The 22783-nt window shown below is 37.5% G+C and overlaps 2 protein-coding genes and 1 long non-coding RNA gene across 5 annotated transcripts in view; all 3 read right to left on the bottom strand.

Moving 5' to 3' along the window:
• Positions 1 to 8332, bottom strand: part of cacna2d2b (calcium channel, voltage-dependent, alpha 2/delta subunit 2b) — a 37257-nt gene extending 28925 nt beyond the window's left edge. For all 3 annotated transcript variants that reach the window (XM_044123021.1, XM_044123022.1, XM_044123023.1), the window contains exon 1: positions 7897 to 8332. In XM_044123021.1, the coding sequence (XP_043978956.1) occupies positions 7897 to 8012 (116 nt within the window). In that variant the 5' untranslated portion in view covers positions 8013 to 8332. The remainder of the gene's footprint in view (positions 1 to 7896) is intronic.
• Positions 8333 to 9752: 1420 nt separating this feature from the next.
• Positions 9753 to 12983, bottom strand: LOC122834517. The gene is made up of 2 exons (XR_006371216.1): positions 11719 to 12983; positions 9753 to 11334 (listed from the first exon to the last, which is right to left on the bottom strand). It is a non-coding gene; the product is annotated as an uncharacterized LOC122834517 (long non-coding RNA).
• A 488-nt stretch (positions 12984 to 13471) lies between these two features.
• On the bottom strand, positions 13472 to 21517 carry LOC122834516 (aminoacylase-1A-like). Its single transcript, XM_044123020.1, has 16 exons — positions 21357 to 21517; positions 21142 to 21268; positions 20874 to 21016; positions 19440 to 19504; positions 19245 to 19349; positions 19057 to 19151; positions 18789 to 18865; positions 18073 to 18162; positions 17277 to 17333; positions 17104 to 17177; positions 16624 to 16673; positions 15140 to 15284; positions 14975 to 15043; positions 14761 to 14840; positions 14072 to 14132; positions 13472 to 13972 (listed from the first exon to the last, which is right to left on the bottom strand). Exons 3-16 carry the CDS (start codon positions 20998 to 21000, stop codon positions 13808 to 13810), a joined length of 1260 nt encoding a protein of 419 aa, XP_043978955.1. The 5' UTR covers positions 21001 to 21016; positions 21142 to 21268; positions 21357 to 21517; the 3' UTR covers positions 13472 to 13807.
• Between the last annotated feature and the right edge of the window lie 1266 nt (positions 21518 to 22783).

Raw genomic sequence — 22783 nt, 5'->3', positions numbered from 1 at the left:
TATGTGTCCCTAATGCCAAGTTGTCTACTGTATGAATGTGTATGTGTGGGTGTGCATCGTGCGTGTGCGTGACTGGGTAAATGTGGCTGTAGTGTAAAGTGCTTTAATTAGTCAGTAGGACTACAAAAGCACTGTCCAAATTCAGTCCATTTACACTGAGCATCTTCAATAATTTATTGATTTATAAAGTGCTTTAAAATATCCAAATGAGACCAGTAAAAATCATAGCACTGAAATGGTTCACAGAAAACAAAATGATAAAAGAAATTTTGAAATTTTCTATAATAATAATAATAGTAATAAAATCACTTCTTTAATTTGGTATATAAAAGGAAGGCAGTATAAAAATTGTAAAACAGGTCGGACGTCTTATGATGTTTGTTAACAGACTGACAGTATTTTGGACAAGCTGTAAGCAATATAAGGTCAACTGGTAGACCATACGAAAGAGAGGAAAGCTAGAGCTACCATGGAATGGCATAGAACAAACCGTATTTGTGTGTTAGAATGGCCTAGTCAAAGTCTAGATCTAAATCCTACAAAATATCTGTGGAAAGATTGCAAACTGACCAAGAAAAAATGTCACTCTCTGGGAGCAAAGCTTTAAAAGACAAGAATCAAAATCTTTGCAACTGCAGATGCAGGGCAAGGGTATGAGAGAAATTCCATTTCAAACTTTTCAGACATGGATCTGTAAACACGTAACACATAAATGTCATAAAATACTTAATAAATTCTCTCTCATTTAGTTTATACACACAGCTCATTTGTGCTGTCTTAATATATAAGGCAGGAGCATAAGCACTTCTTACAGTGGTCTGCAATTTCAATGCAACCCACACATTTTACACATCAAATCAGAACAATCCTGCAGTGTAAGAAATCACGTCTTTTATAATTAACATCATCTTGAGGTGTGAGCCAAGAACATTAAAAGACATTTTAGAAGACAGATTCTGTCATTCTGTCCTCAACAAAACACAATTATGGAGAATGTTGGATCCTGCATCGGTACAAGCGAAGAACTCCTTCTAATTTTGGTCTCTTCCACAGTTTTGACCTTTATTTCCTAACTGAGAATTGAACATAGTTGAGCTTTTTACTTTACGATAGGTCAGTCAGGAAGCGCAGCTGCATGGCCAGAGAATCACGCTGGCTGCTTTAAGTGCCCAGAGAGTGGATTCATTATCAGTTAGACAGCTTGGAGCAGAGTTACAAGACAACATAACGGATTAATGCCTTGCTGGGCTTGTTCCTACTGTCAGACGAGGCACAAATCTTCTCTCTGCTGCCTAACTCCACAGAAAGAGACAGTCTTTTGAATGTTACAAATCATCCCTCCTCTCATTTTCTATTCTAGCTGAACTGCAATACAAAGTTCAGATCTGATCATGAAAAGACTTGCTCTATTACAGTGTTCATTTTGTTTTTTTTAACATTCTTTGTGAAAAAGGACAAAAATAGGAAAGCAACGTGAAACTCAAGCTAGGATTTTTTTTTACTCTATCTCGCTCAATGCTCATTGTGAAGATGCAGCTGAATGTCTGTGCAGTGCAAGATTTAAAAGTGAAATGATCTTCAGCTTGAGGCAATTGAGGCAGCAGGAGAAAAATAACAAGAAATGCTCTAAAAAAGAGCTGCAGCAGAAAACGTTCCCTTCACCTCTCAACACAATATGAAGCAAAACTCTGAATATTTTCTGGATAAAACTTGAAAACATACATCGCAGTCATAATGAGGTTTAGTTGTTAAGTGTTGATCAAAGAAAGTGCAGCCCACACTAGCTGATCAAATCAAAACATTCAATAAATAATAAATGAGTGGCTGTTTTCTAATCCACATCCAGACATCTGTGAAACCTCTCTGATCAGCTTTTAAACATTTTAAGATTGTTATGTCTAGTTGTGATGCTCATTAAAAGACATGCGAGCAGAACTGTAGGTCTACTCCAAGTCACACTGCAGAGAGGTGTTCACATTATGGAGTGAGGGCTTGATTTAAAATGCATAAAAGCCCAGGAGCCAACAGTGGTTCCTGACAATATTTTGAACTACAAGAGTTACATAAAAATGAACAGTTCAATGATGGGTAATAAATAATAGATTTAAGAAAGAAGCCAAACTTTAAAGCTGCAATTGCCCCTGGGCTACACTTTTGATGTGCCTCTTAACATGCAACATGTGAATTACAGAATACATGTGAGTCACATAGAGAACTCATATTAGAACAAGACCTCATACCAACGTTGTTTTGCAGTCATACAGTGTGAACATATACCCTCATCAGCCACTTTAGTATGTATGCTATTATTTAATTTATTAACTGTGCAGGTTAGTACTTTAGTTAAGTCTGGGAGATGTTAGTACAGGTTGGACCTCATTTTCCCTTCAGAACTGCATTGAATTCTAGATGGCATAGACTGAAAGGTGTGAGAACAATTTGTCAGCTGCATGTCCATGGTATAAATCTCACACTCCACTGCATCTCAAAGATACTCTAACTGACTGAGAGTAAAGTGAGCTCATTATGTTCAAGGAACCAGTTTAAGATGATTTGAGCTTTGTGAAACAGCCATAAGAAAATGGGTGCACTGCAGTCTTAAAGGGGTGGACAATAGTCAGGTAGGCTGTGATGTTTACGTGCTACAGACTCAGTACTACAGGGCCCGAAGTCTGCAAATAAAATATTTCCAACACAATTGGACCACCAGAAGGAGCTTGAAATGTTGATAGAGAGCCAGATTGCTTCATGTGTTCATGTTGTTAAATAACATTTTAACTGTACCCTCTGAATGTCATTGCTCAAACTGAGATTAATCAGACAAGTCAACCTTTTTCCAATCTGTTCTCAGTCTTTTTCTTTAGCTTGTGTGCATTTTCCCCTCAGACTCCTGTGACGTCTGGTTTGATCTCCTGCTGCTGTGGCCCATCTGTGTCAATGTGTTATACGTTTAAAGATAGTACTCTGCATACCTTAAGAACAGTATTACTGCAGAACACTTTTACTTCTTGTTAAGTGATATTAAATCTTGGTTGCAGTTTTTTGGCAACTTCACTGGCTACATTTTAGCCAAACATGCACCAGGCATAGAAGACATGAAGTTAGTTGGTGTGAGGGCAGATTACGCAGAGGACAGGACTAAATGAAGACAGATGATTTGCTGTGGCGACCTCTGAAGGGAAAAGCCGAGCAAGAAGAAGAAGATGCACCAGGCATGGAGACAAACTTATCCACTCTGTGATAAAGTGATTTCTTGCTTAAATACAAGCTTATTTCAATGTTACATTGCAGCTGCTGAGTCTGCTATGACCTTTGGAGGGCGAGATAATACAGTACATCTTAAGCCTAGAAGTAGTTTGCACAGTTCAAACATGCATATATTATCTACAGGATTATGTAATAACATCTTAGCTTGTGCATACTTTTCACCAAACACTTTTTACTCTTATTGCATACATGTTATTTCTACTTTAAAAAGTAGAAATCACTTTAAAAAAAAAAAAAACATTTTGAAGTACCGGTAATGCGACTTTCACGAGTGTAACGTTTTTGTTTCTTTGCCCATCTCTGCTTGGTTGTGGAGTTTGTTTTAAGCTACTGTTGTCTTACTAGCATGTCCAACCTGTTTACATGTTCTCCTCCGACTTCAGACATTAAAAAGACATCTATCCGCACAGATGTTGGTCCCTGAGCATTTTCTCTGGGAAGGAGAATCAGAGTAATATTTCATTTTTCTTTCTGAAAACTTGCAAATTGCCACATCCACCACAAGGCAACATGTTAATGAAGTACAACATGAACTGTGGTTGCTTACTTTTAATGACAGATCCTCTGGTACATTTAGCTTTATTGGCTTTTATTTGGTCTTATTCAAAGATAACATTACTAAATGAAAGTTACAGTTTAAATTGTATTTTTATCTATATTTTCTTCCAATACCATAACTTTGAGAATGGAGGTAAATCCTATACTCAAGTAAAACTGAATCAGTAATACACATCTGTCATATCCAGCTGTGTTGCTGACGTGTTTTGCAGTTGTGTGTCTGGTTTTGTTTTCTTCTGGAACTTCCTGTTTGATTTTGGTACTAATTTCCTGTCTCGTTCCAGACAACTTCACCTCCTGTAATTCCCACTTGTTATCAGCCTCTGCCATACCCTAATGATGTGTCTCATCCTCTTCTTTTGCTTGTCTATTTATTCCTCAATCTGCCAGCTCACACTTAGCAGTTCATCTTCATCTCAAATTCTTTGTTGTAATCCTAACGCTGTGCTCAAGTCATTGTGACCCAGCTTGTATTTTTGGACTTGTCTCTGCCTTTGCGAATTTATGTGTTGAGTCTTGCATAAGAGTTCTCCACAATGTGCCTTATAACAACATCTTGCAGCCAATTAACTTCCATAAAAAATAATTACTTTATGTAAATGTTTTTATCTGTTAAAATGTCACCTATATTTTATTTATGCCAGTTTGTACACTGGCATTTTTCATCTGAACATGTAAAACTGTACAAAGCACAATTCTATGCTCAAAATACTCTGGTATTTTCTTCTTAGCATTTTAAATATAAAGCTTTTTACAATAGAGACAGATCACCGAGATTGGGTACACAGTCAAAAGATAAAAAATAATCTCTGTTTTTTCCCTTTTTTGGCCTATTTCTATTTTCTAGGAATAAAATGCGATAGAGATCTGGTTGTGAATAATATATGAATGAACCGCACAGTTAAAACCTTGAAAGCATACATAGGGATAAAACTAAAGTGGAGATCTTACTTAATTTAATTAAAAAATCTTTATGTAAATTTTCAATAAAATTCCAAACATTTCAGTGTTGAATATCACACCTTCATCACACATTTTGTACTTAAGTAATATCATCATAAAACCCACAAGTGGGTTATTTTAGCAGACATGCAATATGTGTAAAAACTCAGCATCTAAAACAGGTTCATTTGTAAATGTAACATAATTTTAGTTCATATTGTAAATGCATTTTAATAATTAGATAGAAGTAGCCCTACGTTGGCATTTGGGTTTCTAATATTTTGTCAAGTTATTATTATCAGTTATTAGATGAGCGTAATGCTTTTTCAAACCAACCCCTGCAGATGGTCTTTCTCTTTTCTGACTCTAGCAGTAAACTATTCTTTTATTCAGCATATTATAAGATGTCTGTCTGTGTTTTTCATCCTCTGCATTTTGCTTCACTGCACTGTTTCTCTGCATTCGATCGATATCAGACGATATTAAATCTCAGGTATCTGTATCAGTATCGAAAGTGAAAAAAGTGGATTGGTGCATTCTCACTCCAGGTTTGTCATATGTCAGCAAATATAACTATCATTTTGTAAACTTATTCTTCCACTGATGCTGCTATCTTTCTTTAATAAAATATCTCTGACATGAATCCATTAATTCTTTTAGCCTGTTTGGATTCTTCTCTTCTACCTTTTCAGTGAAGTGCCTTTTGTTTTGGATGGTCGACCTCAAGTACATGAACTCATCCTCTTTCAATAATTAAAAGCCTTCAACTTCACGCACTAATTCAAACACAAATATCTTTTTCTTGTTTCTACTGACTTCCTTACCTCTTCTTTTCAGAGCATACTTCTATCTCTCCAGACTGTCTTTCAACAGCACAGTAATCTCACCACAGCTCACAGTCATTATCATTAATGAGGAATCTTTATCTCCACTCCAGAACACAAAAGACAGGAGTTTTGAATCTTGTTTGTATTGTTCATAATGTTTGTAGCAATGACTTTTTTAGAAGTGGCCCACTCTGAAAAAAAACAACAAATAGACACTTTTTGTTTCTAATGTGCTGCTTCCCTCAGGCTTGAGGGACATAGGAACTAAATGTTAATTTCCGCCAGATTAAGAAATTAAATCCTGGTATCCCAACTGATTTATTCTAATTAAAGCATCTGATTTCAACAAAAAGCTCCTGCCTTGCAAATATTGGAACAACCACTCAATACCTGAGTCACAACAACTCCTAGTGAGGCTTAGCAGATTTATACCTTATTATTTATAGTTTGAACAATACTATGAACGATATTTTTGTTATTAATGCAAATGAGTATATTGTCTGTTATTTTCGTTTTACAGTATTAAATATAATATTGAAAAATAGGTTACACATAAAAAATTTTTAATCTAATTATTACCACATTAATTCAAAAATATTCATATGCCTTGAACTTTTTTTTCACACTTTATGCTACAACTGCCGACCTAAAAGTATTTTATAAGGAATTGATATAATAGACCAACACAAAGTGCATAATTATGTAGAAGGAAGAGATGGCTTCCTTTTAGCAATTTTTTGCAAACAAAAACACGAAGAAAGTGGTGTCCACTAATGCTCTCAAATAAACTATAGCCCCTCAGAAGTCACATAACTATTCAGTGTCCACCTGTGTGTTATTTAATCCCAGTATCAAAATGAATTCCTAACTGGTTTATCAGAGAACATTCATGAACAAACAGCATCATGAAGACCAAGAAGCACAGCAGCCGGTTTAATAGAAAGTTGTGGAGAACTATTAGTATTCCACTCAACAACTCTGGTTTAAGAACGAGTGAGTGAAGAAGTCCACTGGCCTCTGACTAGCAGAATCTGGTCAGAGCTGCTGGGAAGACAGATGCTCTACAAGGCAGTCTTGGGAGCAGTCAGCATATTGTAAATTGGGGCAGAGGTTCACCTTCCACAGCACAACCCTAAAAATAAAGTCACAGCTTGCTTCTGTCTGTCTGTCTGTCTGTCTGTCTGTCTGCAGGGATATACTCAGTACTGGATCTTCAGAGAAGCAGCTCTGCTTCATTTAGCTTACATGAGGACACCCTGGGTGCAGGGCAATGTAGCTGTTTTAGAGCACTCAGCAGAAAAACCATCACAAGCAAGGGGAGGAGGAAGAGAAAGCCGTGACTACACACTATTTCCAACACCCTAATTCATCATAAAACTCTCTCTCACACACACACCGTCAGTAGTCAACAACCCCAGGATTTACAGCCCCCTGTTCTAATTGGTAAATACACCCTGGATCTCCAGTTGTGATTGGCCAGAAATCCTTCACCACGAACCCTGAAGATGAGCTGACCATCTGCTCATTTCCTCTCTCCAGAGCTGCCCGATTGTTGAGCCTGGAGGAGGGCCGACAGAGAACTGCGGTCCAAAGCGAGCCCCCAGCTGTACTCAATGGTGATGAGTTAAAGGTTGGGAACGAAGAGCCGAGCTTGACTTTTGGCAACAAAAAAAAAAAAGGGGAAGAAAACAGGGGAATGGTCTTCTGGGAGCAGTTTCCAGCAAGAAGAGGAGAGGAAAAACACATCTTTCTTGAGCATCGAAAAGCTTTTAGATCAAGCAATATAATAAAACATTTTCTTTCCACATTTCTTTTTAAGTTTTACAGCCGCACAAAATCTAAGTTTTGTCTCGGAATCTAAATCGATCAAAACAACATCTCCCAGACTTAACTAAAATGGATTTATCAGGGATACAGGAGGCTAAATGACAGAAGAGCTTCAGATCAGCCAATAATCAAAGCTATCTCTCATCAAATGGTAATAAGGAAGATAAATCACGGGAAAAATTAAACTAAACTAGATCAAACTTAATAAGCCGACTTTATGAGGTTTGTCTGCATGCCTGGCATCTTGTTGCTCACACATTCCTGCGAATGGTGCTTAAAGATCTCTGCTGTATGCTGAGCCACAGTGTGGACAACACCTTTCAGAGCACTGCGTGTAGTGAAAGTCACCAACAGCACACCATACAATTATGTAACAGCAGAAAACGAAGAAGAGTGTCAGAGTTGCTTCTCTTGAGTGGTGAAGCTCAAAGTTGTCTAATATCAGACGCTGCCTTTCTCAGTCAGGTTTACTTACGTGTATTGCTGTGGGAATGTAAGACTCTGTGCTCCAGGCCATGATGCGCTGAAAATCAGGAGGACTTGGACTGATACTAAGCAGACGATGCTGCGAGATTTTTTTCCTATCGCCATTTTCCATAAAAAAATAAATAAAAAATACAATAAAATAAAATTCTCGCCAAATGGCTTTGGGTGCGTGGATGAAGCTCTCCTGACTGACTCCTGGGGGTGTCGGAAGGGAAGGAGGTGGGGGGCATACAGACAGCGAGCAGGTGTGAACGTCCGGATCAGTTTCCCGACGACTTCATATCGGTTTCTGCGGTCAGGTGAAGGCGGAGGAGGCGGGTATCATCCGTGGAGGCATCGTGGACGGTGGTGGGAGATGCACTGCTGCAGCTGCCAAGACACTGCAGAGTCTCTGCTTCTGCTCCCACTCACACACACACTTTCGTTCTCACTCTCTCTCTCTCTCACACACACACATACGCACACACGCGCGCGCGCACACACACACACACGCGCAAGCACTCCAACCAACACACAGGCTGGCGCGTTCACGACAGCTCGCTCTCCTCTCTGTTTCTCCCTTACCCCTGCGCGCTCACGCTCACCAGGCAACAGAGCAGCAGCAGCATCTAGTTTGGCTTTATTTATCTCCGCAGAGCCACGTGGGATTTGTCATTGCTATATTTTTGGATCTATGACCACCAGCGCTTCTTCCACTAAACAATGAAAAGAGATGAATGAGCAAATCAATAGCAACTCTTTGAATACAAACGTGCAAACCAGAACAACCTATAAAATGACATATAAATTACAGATAATTTTTTAGGGCGTTAAATTGTTGTGTTGTGAAAGGAAATAAAAAAATCTAATGGTTTTGTTTTTTTGAACATGTGGAATGAAGATTAATGCCGGCTCACACTAATTTCACAATATTTGTTTATACTCAATGTTTGGCCTTTTTCTCCCCAGGATGAATGGACTATCATCAAGTGGATGAACGGACGGATGGACGGATGAATGGATGGATGGAGCCTTTTGAAAACTGTTCACATTTTCACACTTTGCTTCTGAAACACTATGACAAAAAAAATCTGTCATTGCTGCATTGATCTCAGCTGCCCAAAAGACAAATTTTAAAATTTATTTTGCAAGAAGATTGTAGCTACAGTTTAATCTCTTTTGGTCTTTTGGTTTATATTTGCACTGAGTGTAACTTAGCTGCTGTTCTAAAGTTTCTTCACTGGTTTCCCATTAACTGAACAATTAACTCTCAATTGTTTATATTAATAGATGTGGCTCTTTGGTGGTACTGAATACACCCCATGTACTCTGAAAATGTCTTCTTGTGATACAAATAATACTTTTAATGTTAATTCCTTTCACCTATAAAACAATCATTACATCTGAGAAAAAACATTGTCCTGTTTTAAACATGAACAACAAATATTTATATTTGTGCGTGGTTTACATTCATTTTTACATTAATTATTTTATGGGGGGGGTTTTAATTCCATTTTATTTTCAAGTTTTTGGCAAATGGTATGAAACATACCGCATAAATTAACTTCTCTTATCTCAACTCAGTGCTGTCCACTTTTTCCTTTCTGTTTGCCTTTTCATTTCCTATTATTCTCTGGTTTAAAAACGTTGGTGAGTCCAGATGATGAACTCACCTGCCTTTTCACTTTCATTATGTATGATTCTATCAACAGACTCATTTATTTCTTGTTTGGTTTTTACTTGTATATTTTTGTTAAACGTTCAGAACTTCTGTTTAAGCGTTCATAACATAGAAACGCTAGAACACACATACAGATGATGCAAAAATGTAAATAAGAAAAATAAGGCAATAATGATGGTTCATAATCTGTGTCACAGATTTATTTTAACGTTTAACAATTCTCTCTTTGTTCAACCAGATGATCATTAATTTGCTAAGACTTGGAGGAAGGGGGATGAGTACATAGACAAGTGCAAGAGAATGTGTTGGCCAGAGTAATCCGGTACGGTGCCAGCAAAACCGCAGTGCCTGGCAGACTACAATTAATCCCTTGTTTAAGGGGGAATCTTGTTTCCATCACGGAAGGTTTCAGCTGCAATTACCGCCAGAGGACAGTTGTAGCTACACTGTGGAGCAACACGGCAGAATGAGTCGCCACTCAGCTGTGGGATTTAATTTCTTTACGTTCTTTTATTAACTGCAGCATCTGTGAGGGTTAGCAGCTCTCCCCTCAAGCATGAAACTAAACCCTGAGATGCTGCAGATGTACAAATGAGGTGCTTTTTAGGATGCACTGTAACTTCTTTAATAGATTTGCAAATTGATTTTATTCTTTCTTTTTACATGCTTTTAAGATGAGGGTTTTTTTTTCTGTTGCTCATGTGCTCTAAAGGCATAAATCACTGTCTTTTTTTATGCGATATGTTTGGGAGAAATATGTAAGTGAAGGACGTGTAATGCATATTTTCATATTAAGATGTTTAGAAAGAATCAACCTTCATTCAAGCAAAATTATTCAGTGGCATCACTTACAAGTCCCATAAAATAACTACACCTGAAGCTGTTTTCTCCCGAAGTTTACAGGGAACCTTGTTCGAGTGCATGGTATTATCACCTCTTTGAAATACCAGGAAATTTGAAATAAAAATATATACTCTGTCATAAAACAGACATCTAGTTGAATCAAGACAGAAATGGTCCATTAAACACAAAATCAACCATCTTCCAATGCCTGTCAAGAACTCTGCCCCTAAAACCTGTGAGGTAGTGTATATTCAACATTGTGGAGTACTGGAGAAAAGGACTGAGCTGTGCAAAATGGATGGGTGGATCTAGCACCACCTTCAGCACTTTCCAAGTATCCAAGCTTCTCCCTCACAGAGCAGCTCCTCCACTCAACTCCTTCAGACTAGCCAGTACTAGGCGTAAATTACAAAGTCTTTTAAGTCATATTTGACATATGCAGCCTTTGTATAACACCTGAAGGAAACATAGTTATTTATTTGTGCTATAAAGTAGCACTATGTGGCTGAAAAACACACAAGGTTACCTTAAAAATTAATGTTGGATTTTCTCTTCACCTCAGAATAAATTAAACAATGGATTTTTTTTTTATGTTTCCAGCATTAGAATATGTTAATGCAAGAACAACAACACTTCACTTTAAAAACATTTACACATCTTAAATAGCTAGGACTGTCATCGTAAAGGGAGCTTAAGTGTACACATTTCTGCTTTTCCATATTCACCTAAGTTTTCCCAAATTAACAGCAAAAGCAACATGTCCTCTGCAAACTGCTAAGCAGCAGCAATGCGATGCACAGCACGACATTCTCATGCTCGACAGCCGGCAGGATGACTGCACCTGCCCCCTCTGGGAGGAAGGATGTGGCTTCTGCTTTTATTCGTCTCCCTGATGGCCCCATGTGTTAAGGCTGCTGTCATGTCCTGGGGAGAGAGAAGACTAATTACTGGCTGCTCAGCCTTCCTGTCGGTGCCCCCCCTTTGAGAGACATGCTCAGTTAATTGGAGAACAAATCCAAAGAGGGCTGTGCTGAAGATAAGACTGACCTTAACCTAATGTAAACAACATAACACATCAAATATGTTGTTTATTTCTCACCTCTTTCTGTTGTTATTCTACCAGTTCAAAAAAGTATTCCCTTTTTATAAGCTATTTCGAGCACACAAATTAAAACTGTGGGCCAATTTGTCAGTTTTCATAAAAACATTCGTGCTCCCACATCATAACAATGTAACACTAATAACCCTGATAAATAGTAGATATTTGACTTGGATGTTAAACTTTACAACCAGAAAAAAGCTCTATACCTGTATCGTCAGATCTGAGCTGCAGCAGTAAGGCTCTGGAGCTCAGTGTTCCCACAGCGATAAACTCTCCTTCTCAGTATGCTGTTCACATCCGCTAGGATTCTCATTGTGTCTGGATGAAATCTGACCCATTTTGCAGGGAAATGTCTGCTATAGGGAAACATTATGCAACATATTCAGAGTCTAATTACAAACATCACAACTTCATTGAAGGACAGTAAAAACCTTAAGCAAAGGGCATTGGAAACCTTTTTATTGCATTTACATATGTGTTCAGAGGAAATTTTGACACGTAGAAATGCAGTGAACAGTCCCATTTTAGCTGTGGTCATGCAGTAGGTTTAAGTTTGTTATCCAACAAACTCCACAACATAATCTTGCCAACATCATGTTTTGCAAAAGGGTAGTGTGGTTAGAGTGGACTTTTGGCTTTACTCTTCAAACAATATTTTCAGTGTAAAGAGTTTAATTTAGAGACATATGAGCAGAACACCTACTTCCACATCATTTGAATGGATTGTTGCAAAGATGACTTCTTCTGATAATTCTTTATGCCAATGTGCCATAAACTCAAGATCTCTGGGTACATATAATGAAGTTCTTACTCTAACATGACAAATGATTAAAAAGGTATTTAATTAGTTTTGTAAGGCAGTGATTTTAACCACCCTGCACTAATGGCATATCACCACCACAAGTGAAGCTGCGGTGCCAGGTCACTGGGTCTTCAGGATTGCAGCAACAAAGGAACTTGAGTGTAAAACTTATCTTCTCATTTCATGAATATCTTCTCAACCCCTAGAGTATTTTCAGCTAAATGAGTGGAAACTTCTGCCCAAGGACAATGTGAACATGTTTCTGCCTCCCTGTTTTCACTGCCTTCCTTCTAGTTGCTAACAAATTAAACATCCATTAACAGACAACACAGTAACAAGAAAACAGTGGCTGAGAACCTTATCATTTTCAATTTATTTTACCAAATTCAAGTGAATTAATTCTTTGTGCTCACTTCACCCTGTGAACCGGACCCTACAGTTTGAAATTAGGCTCCCCTGATTGTATTTTATTGTACTGAACATCTTCAGAAAGTGCCCACACACTGTGGAACCCCAAATTAATCTCTCTTTTCTGTGTTGTCAACTAAATTAACCATCTCTAGTGTTCGTACCTGTAGTTTATCAAGACAGTGTTGGCTGAACTCTTCTTTTTTCCTCCCAACTGGACCCTAATTTTGAGGTGTTCAAACTAAAGGCAGCGCTGACAGCTTTAATCATTTATTGATGAAGATGCAAATCTGTTTCGTCCCTCAGGTGGAGGTGCTAATCAGAGGCCACATAAATCGGATTTATGTGGCCTCTGATTACATATTGTCAATACTGAATTTGAGGTACAAATTTGAAAGGAAATTTCAAATGTACAACTGTGTAACATAAATTGCCAAGGATTACTTCAAAACTTTCACAAAAGACAAATAATGCCAGCATAAAAGAAACATCAGACTTACATCTTGACCTTCCTAAGCCACAGACAATTTACTTCAACTCGTTTTCTTCATCCTGTTAAGATGTTTAAAGTAAATTTGGGCAATAAGTGATTTCAGCTGAAAACCATATAATATGATCTGAAAAGCAACTATGAGACTCATTGTAATTCAGCAAGAGCTTTAGAGATTTGGTTAGAAAATCCATGCCCTCATCAAATTTGACATTTGTGGGACACAAGACTTGGGTAAAAGACAAAGCAAACAAATGTCTTCATTATTCTATTGTTTATTAAACAAGATGGCATTTGTTGAATAATCATTTACAATTAAATAAATGTATCATCTTCATCACATAACGGTTATACAAGTGAAAACAATCTTTAGCACAATAGGTGATATTTTCTTTAGGATGATATGGATCTGATGCAATTTGATGTAATTCAAAAACTACCTGAGAATAATCCAAAATGACGAAGTATCAAAGTTTAAGTGCTCAGCTTGGCTTAATCATATACATGTTGTTATTCTTTGGTAATCTCTGCAAATTCCTCAAGTTAAATATTCATCTAGCCAGTGAAAAGTGTTTCAGTGAGGATTAAAGCTCGACTAAGCCTCGTCAGGTGAGGCAGGAACGGCGGTCAGAGCTGGGATGAGCCTCTCGTACACGCCGATGCCGTTCAGGAAAACTCGCTCGTTCAGGTGTTCGTTATGATCGTGCAGCAGAATGGGGGTCCTGTTCATTGGAGAAAAGCCAATAGCAGGGATACCCACCTGGAGTAATTTAAAAAACAGGTCAGAGGCAGGGACTGATTCAATTCAATTAATTTTAAATGGCAACAAAAAGGCTGCAGGGTTTTTTTTTATACTCACTGCTCTGATGAAACGGCTGTCGGTGGCAGCTGGGAATATCTCCTTTTCCAAAGTCATATTCCTGCAGTGGAGATGATGGTATGATACATAACAAATGCAAAGCATTTCCAGGCACTGTGATGAATAAATAAAACTGTTCCTCGGCAAACACAGGAACAAGAATTTTATGAGCAACTGCAGCTGATTTGAGAAAACTTATGAAGAAAAAACGTTATAAGGGTTGTCTAAACTAAAATATCTAAATGTTATGCTTGAGTATTGCATGCAGGTAAAAGTCGCATTTTTTACTGTACACCAGCAGAACTACGGGAAACCTAAAGAAGATGCAATAAATGGAGGCAAATGTTTCAATAGCTCAGCATTTTTTAAATAAGAGTTAAATTTAATTTGTATAAGAATGCATTTATTGGTCATTTTCTCTCATTAACAGGATTCCATGTGTATGTCTATATTTAGGCCAATATGCATAATTTTAAGTGTGGAATAGATAAAATCCAATGCAGTACTCCAAGTTCTTATCCTAAATTCAAAGTTGTGCACCCTGTTTCCAAATATAGTTCCAGTTGGGTTTTGCATTGAGTCCATCCCAAAAATAAGAACTGATCAATTAAACAGTTAAAAACTCCCAAAATAATCTGACATTCGAATGGAGGATTTACATGCAAACATCTGACCCGCAAAGTACTCACAATGACTTGCAGGCGGCGCTGAATGCCCTCCACCAGGGATCGTTCTCAGCTGTGGATGTGACGTTCTGGTTCATGTGTTTCTGCAAAGAAACTATTTAGTTTCATTCAACAAAACCAAATAAACCAGCAAGGAATGAATCACTGAGAGAAGCAGCCAATCGTAGATCACATAGTTCAGTCGATTGTTTGTCTAACCTGGAGGAAATTCACTGACCTGAGCAAACTCATACGTGACATCATCTCCTGCTTCTTTACACCACTGCTTGATCTGCTTTTCAAACTCCTGGTGGGGAGTTTGAATGTTTAATGTTTAGAGTTTACATTAAACATGAGGGTCCAACGCTGTGGAGTTACATGCCAATAATGCAACATCACGCACCTGGAGGTTGACTGTGGGTGGGATTCTTAAGTCGAAGCTGACATCCATTTCAGCTGGGATGACATTGTAGGCCACACCTCCTTTAACCATGGTCATATTCACAGTGGTGACGTCTCCCAGTGTGAAACACTCACTGGTGTTTAACCTGGCAGACATAACAAGGGCAGTGAGAAACGCCATATTCAAAAAGGAAAACTATGACTGCCACAAAGGGCAACTGCAACCGTTACAAAAACAAAATCAGGACAAGCATGGACATTTAATACAAATCATGCATAATACTGGGTAATAGAAGTAAAATGACTAAAATAAATGTAAAACTTTCTGTAAAATGTAATAAAGAATGATGCAGTTCAAGGTGAAGAAGAAAAATAGGATTTTCCTACATTTATTCACACAAAATGGTTAAAATAACGCAGCCACATCTAAGAAGGTGTTTATGTTTGCAACTTTTCTACTCAGCAGCTTGAGGTTGTTGAAACCTCAGACGTTCGATCTGAACATTTCCAGAAGACCAAAAAAACCTGCTTGAGACCTTCAGGAAGAAATCTGTTTTAGTCTGGTAAGAGAGTAAAAGAGGTCTCAAAGAAAATTCAAATGAACAAGTTTGCCATGAAAAATACCTGGATGTTCAAGTTCACCCTGAGAGCAGACCGCAAGATGCTGGAAGAAGTCTCCAATACAGTAATCCCTCGTTTATCGCGGGGGTTACGTTCCGAAAACGACCCGCGATAAGTGAAATCCGCGAAATAGAAAACTTTTTTTTTTTTACAATTAGCAACTATTACATGTACTGTATACAAATACAGTGACTCACGTGTAGGCCGTTTCACTGCTCTTCAGACTGCTGCATCCTGACTGCGCTCTGCAGTGTTCTCTTCTTCGAAATTACAAGATAATTTGGCCAACTTAATGTTAATTTGCCAAGCTGTTTTATGTACGTACACATAACTGCACGAGACGACAAAATGATAGCACAATTCGTAGCATGTTTTGATACAAGAAGCGGGAGTGAGTTTTTAGCGAATCAGAATGCAGAGCACAATGCACCAAAAAAAAAAAAAAAAAAAGCATTATGAAAATCCGCGAAATAGCGAATCCGCGATAAGTGAACCGCGAAGTGGCGAGGGATCACTGTAACCCAAACAAACTGCTGCAGTTGAAATGAAAGTATTCAGCTGGCCTCACACGCCATTATTTACAAATTATGATGCCTGCTTGGGCACCTCTGAAAACTCTGCTTACAGTTTACACACACAAGATCGGTTTTTGAAATTTGTTATTGAAATTTCAAAGCTCAGTATCACTGAAAAAAGATTATTTTTTTTTTACATTTCTTAACATAATTAATAATACTAGTACATCACAGCTTCTTACTCTTTTTAAACTAAAGCAAGCTGGAAGATGAATAGTGTGCAATATAAAAACAATTCTGACTTTCACGTAAAAGGCAATTTAAAGCAGGGAAATCTAAACCATCTCACCGGTGTTTCTCCTTCTCTCTGAAGTCCAGAAAAGAGTTGATGACTTGTCGCTGCAACAAAAAAAAGAAACTGATCCGTTTTGTCTCAGTTACTTTTTGTAATGAGAAAATGTGTGATTCAATGATTTTATTGATTGTAAGCTTGGCAGAAGAGTTACTTTTTTTTTTTTTTATTAGTTTATTTGATAGGGACAGACATACATCGACATAGACAAACTGAAAGAAAACAGCAGTCCCATGTTTATGTCACAGTGCAATAGCAAAAGCTAATTCGCAGCACTTGTCCCAAGAAGGGCTTTTAAAGCCTTCTAGGGACAAGGGCCTTCTTCTATACAATTGATTCATGCTAAGGTTTGTGACTTGTACTATTAAAAATGATCAGTTCTGCTAAAAAAAAAACACCTCAGTGCACAAAATATTTTAAGCAAAAGAATGGCCATGTTTTTTAAAAACATGTTAGAGAAAAATGAAAGGATCTTACGAGTTTTTCTGCAGCTGTGTTTTCCACAAACCTAGAGCCATGACCAGGACTTCCAGGGCAGCGGACAGTAATCCCTGAAAAGGAGACAGTGGTCAGGTTTTCTTTTCATTCGTGGGCAGAAAGACTGAAAGCCGTGCAGGAGCCTTACATCCTTATTTGTGTTGCATACTCACACCAGGGGTTCCTTTCTCCATAAAACACAGTGAAAGCCTCACCAGGATTGGCCAGACCTCCAGAACACAAACAAGAAACATAAGATCAGTGTGAAGTCAGCAAATCACAAAAAAAATTGACTACAGAGTACAGACTATCAGCAGCAACACTAGTAGTACATAAAGAAAGATAAAATAATATACATTTAAAACAGCTTAGAAGAAAATTCATGCTCAAACATCTTACTGTGACGATGAGATTTAACTGAACACTTACCGTCTCTGAAAAGACGGTATGAATTTTTGGCAAGTATTTCTACAAAACTCATAAGATCCACTGACAGATCTCTTTACATGATGGGATGGAGAATAAAGAGTGGAAATCTAAGCAATAAGAAAATCCATGCCATGTTTTCCTTTTCCATTTGTATCCAGGATGGAAAAATACCTGGACAAAATTTTAGACTCTGAAGGAACCCCTGTCGTCTCATGCTTACAAATTCTTCAAAGATTTTTTAAATTCCTGCTTTACAATTTAGAATATCAAGCAGTCTTCAAAGAAGATATGTGTTAGAGAACTTTGATCACATAATTACATAATCAAATAGTAACGTAACTCTGCGTTAATTTCCTGTATGTAATGTAATCCTGTTTATTACATAATAGATGTTAAGAATGCTTCGTTTACAGTCCAGATGTTTTTCGTGACTACTTTTCTGTGGGCTCAATTTAATTTAGTTAAAAGAACTGTCTTTTTTTTTCTTTTAAGAGTAATAAATAAGTGCATGCGAAGTGCATAAAAAAATAGTAAAGATACCTTCATCCAGAGCAAAGCCGATGTTTAACTTTTGGAACTCTGGATGCGTCACAAATGTTTCCATTCCCTTATGGCCTCCAACTTCTTCATCTGGAAAAAAAATATCACAGTCAGAGTTGAGAAAATTTTAAACACAATTTTTTTTAATGAAAGATTATCTAGTTTTAAACAGTTGCGTGGAGTTTTTCAGTCAGTTTCAACTCTGGCCACATGTATGGTTTTCCCTGATAAATTTGTTCCATAAATTTTATAAGATACAGAGAGAGTGCTCTATTTTTATTTATTTTTTTGTAAAATGGCCTGGTACGTCAAAGTGTTCATAAAGCCTTGAGCTCTTAAGAAGTAAAACAAGCCCACAGCAACACACATCCTCTACTATACCTACATAACAGTGGACAAAAGGTGATTTGCCAGATATTCATCCTTTGTTTCATGTCAAACCCACCTGCAGGTTTCCAGATAAATTCCAGCACAAAATGGCATCATATGGAAGTTTATGATGGCAGGAGAGCAAAAAGCTTTTTTCTGACATTACTCCTAAAACTCTAGATTTTCCTAATTGTTGTTCTTTAGACTTAGAAGCCTCAAGGTGCCATTTTTTAGAATTTTCGTCTTCCTGCACGCCATCAGGCTTTCCAGTGAAAGACGCTTTATGACATGCTTCTAAAGTCCTGAATAGCTAATGTATGCAGTGTGGACCCAGTCAAATAACTTACCAGGGACGAACATTAAATGCACAGTGCGTGTTGGTTTCCATCCCTGCGCCTTCAGTCTTCTGACAGCCTGAATGTATCTATACAGACAACAAATACCCAACTCAGTATTATGACAAAGAAACCGTCTGAATAGACAAGAGAGCAGGTTCAGCGATTAAACAAGTTGTTCTCACTGCACATAAACACAAGTGAAGATCACAACAACTCTAGAGTAAAAATTCTGTTTAACAAGAGAAGCTATTAAGGCAGTTTTTATTTTTATACCCACTGTATAGTCACACATTTCATGTCCTGAGATCCACGGGCAAAAATGTTACCCTCAGCATCTTTCATAGCACTGAAAGCATCGTATTTCCAGTGCTCCTGGAGGAGAGATTGATACCAAGTCTATTCTTTACTCATGTGTTTCAGGCAATAACAGGACAGTAACTCACAGAACCGAGGTCAAGCTCGTACCTGGTAAACAGGTACAACATCTGTGTGGGAGTTCAGTAAGACGGATTTTAGGGTGGGTTTCGTCCCTTCCCATGTCATAATAGACACAACTCTGCCTGGACAGACCTGAGAGCAGAGGGACGGGTGAGTTATGAAACATCTGTCACAAGCTTAAAGATTGGTTGCATCTGATTATCATATCATGAAGTAAATCACCTCAATCTTCTTCATGGGAAGCTCCAGCTCCTCGGCTATTCTGTCCAAGAACCTGAGAGCAGAATCTACAAATGGAAAAACACACAGCTGGTTTTAACATTAATAGATATGTTCAAATTCTCTGGCACTAATCTTTTTCTTGTTGGTTATTTACTGCTGTGGAAGTTTAGTATAATAACAAAAAATACTACTTTAGAAACCAGCTATGTTGTAACACTTCTGCATGTTTTAAGGACTTCTAAATCCCACTAAGACAAAATGAGATTGTCCAGAAGAAATACGCTGAAACAGTTTCTCAAGCTGATTTTCCTGTTTTAAAAATAAAACTAGCAAAATTGGTAAAGTTGAGCTTCTTGACATTGTGTTTTTGAGACAGACAAGTTAGGTTTTTTGAAGGTTTTGTGTTGCTGCGGTTTTTGTTCACAAAACTGAGACAGCAAAATGAAAACAGCATCCGTATCTGGGGCCGCTGCTTTACTCCAGCACCAAAAACTAGCTATTTTTCTAAACTTTACACATTTATTTATTTTATGCACATTTTTATGTTCTTGCTTGTCTGTACGAATAACTTTTTTGGGTGTCAAATAGCACTAAAAGAAAGAGCGCCTCCTAGAGTCAGTAAAAAAATATAAAACAGACAAATATTTTGTTTCACTTTGTCTTTGACATTTTATTATTACCTTAAAAAAGTGTTTTATATTCAAGCTTAAATTTCTGCTTATCCATTTTAATATAGAAAAAAAAATTCAATTTTTTTTTTATTTTTTTACTTAAAAATTTTAATATTTTAGAAACTTGCTTTTTGTTTTTTATTACTAGTTGCAGATGTGAACATCCCACTTTGGAAGCAGGTAAGAACTGATAATGTATTTGTACCAGAAAAAGCAATATGTTGTACAGAGATTTGTACAGATAAAGCTTAAGTACAAATCTCTGTCTGTACATAAGCTCCATACAGACGGAGAATTAGGTACTTTCTATTTCATTTCATTTAAAGAACTTTAAACTGCAGGCATGGCACAAAAATTGAGGAATTGAATTCATAGGTGCTTGCAATCTTTGTTTACATTAACACTGGTGTCCATGCCTATTCTTAGCTACTACTGTCAGTTCTCTTGTGTTTGAACCCACTTCAGGGACATACGTTTTTGCTTCAGGTGAAAATTTCAGCTTTGTGCCAAACTGTGGGCATATAATGTGTAACTCATGTAGATAAGAATTGGACTTTGATAAAGGAGCAGGTAAAACAACAACCTGCTTCAACAACAGAATAAGCTTTAAAAATATTTTCAACTAAGTTGCACTGTGCAATATGTAACACATAAATATTTGTATTGATCAAATATTAGCAACATGAAAAAGTAGTGAAAATAAACAAGACTTATTTGAGGAATACGCATGATTTTACTTCGCTTGGGACAAAAGGCATCTCACCATAGTCGGGGTCAGGGTGGACGGTTTTAAGACGGAGGTATTCCCTGAACAGAGCCACAGAGGGGTCCTCTCCTTCAAGGGAGCCCTGACCCCCTCCGATGACTGGACCGTCCTTGTCAGGTAGCATGGTGTGATTTTACTCCCTTAAAAATACAAAACATTTTTACGGTCAACTGTGCCAGTATACAAGACAGCAGTGTCCAACTACATCTCATATTTAGACACTGAACTCTGTTATATCTGGAGGCTGTCGGAGCAGATACCATACCTGTTTTCCGCTCTCAGTTCTGCTGGTAATGTCACGCTAAGAATCGGCTAGCCTTGTGAAAGGTAATCTGAGCTTCAGCAGCAGTGGCAGCTTCCTCCGAGCTGCTCATTAACTAGCTTAAGCCAAACTGTCGGCACAAGAGGTCAAATAGAATATATGTGTATATTTATTTTACTTTTAAGGATTAGTTAAGATTACTCCCTGATTGTACTCACCAGAGGCAGTCAAGCCACAAAGAGTAAACAGCCTCTAGGGGGATTTCATCTCTTCTTAAACAACACTTTGTTCTCTTAAAAAGCCAAAAAAAGAAGAAAGTTTTGGAGTTTAAACTCGTTTATATTGACAGTAATACTCATAAAAACTTTAAAGTAATTCTTCAAACACAATATTTTCAAAAAAGAAACATAAAACACCCCTAATTTGGGCGATACCATTTCTCAACTGTGACGCAATCAAACACACTTCGGCCAGTGTGGCAAGCCCATTTATCATTTAATATTATAACGCATCCTTATTCAGCACTTGCATATATTTCTGAATATCAGAGAGGTGATGTATTTAATTTGAAACTAATATATCACCTAAATTAAGTTTTATTATATTATCAAAATATTACATAAAATGAAATAAAGATGTAAACGCAACCACAGAGAAGACAGTTGGTAATCGCAACAAGTCATTGCCATATCAGCTGGTTATTCACAGAGTTCTGCATGTAGCAACTCCTGAACCACACACAACTTGACAAGCTTTTTACCACTGAGAGAAATTATTTACTGTTGTTCAGTGGCCCAAATGTCTCTTAGATGGTTTCGCATTTCATTTGGAAATAAAGGTCACAGTGTGTGAAGGAAGAGTTGAGTGTTAATGGGCTACTGGGCTTCCTTAACACCTTAACATACCTACAGGCTGATCACCTTGACAGGCGCAATAATAACTGCATTCCTGCTACATGGATGCAGCTATTATTGCGAAGGAATCCAAACTAAGTATTGAGTTCAAAATCATGTAGTACATGACTAAACGTTTTAGTAGGCTGGTATTTTTTTTCAAATAAAAATCAATTTCATTGATGGCAATATTCTAGAGTTCAGAGAAAGTTCAGTTTTGGTTTTCATTTGCTGTACACCACTATGTTACCAGTAATACCAACAAAAAATGATGAGTCTATGTGTAATGAATCTCAGTATTTCCCTTGTTACATTTCTTTAGCTAAATAGGGAAAAGCTCAAATGAATAGGAAAGGTGACACTTGTCCTTGCAAAAATGTCAGCATAAAATCCCAGTGTATTTGACCAGAGACCAGCCCATGCCTATTCCTAGCTACTATTTTCAGGTTTCTAGTGTTTGAATCCATTTCAGGGACATACGTTTTCACTTTAGGTGAAAGTTTCAGATTTGTTCCAAACTGTGACCATATGATATATAACTGATGTAGATAAGAACTGGACTTTAACTCTAACATCACATATTGATAAGTAGACGTCACTCCTGGAAATGTTTCCCACCATTCCATGTTTTCTCCGTTTGTGGATAATGACTCACTTTGATTCTTCAGCCCTGAAGCGTTGAAGCTTTGCCACCCTTTCTGGATTAATAAATATCAATGATTTTCTCATCTGCTCCAAATTTCTTTAAGGAG

Source organism: Gambusia affinis, linkage group LG07, assembly GCF_019740435.1.
Source record: "Gambusia affinis linkage group LG07, SWU_Gaff_1.0, whole genome shotgun sequence".
NCBI classification, from domain to species: Eukaryota; Metazoa; Chordata; class Actinopteri; order Cyprinodontiformes; family Poeciliidae; genus Gambusia; species Gambusia affinis.
This window is presented reverse-complemented; position numbering and strand designations above follow the sequence as displayed.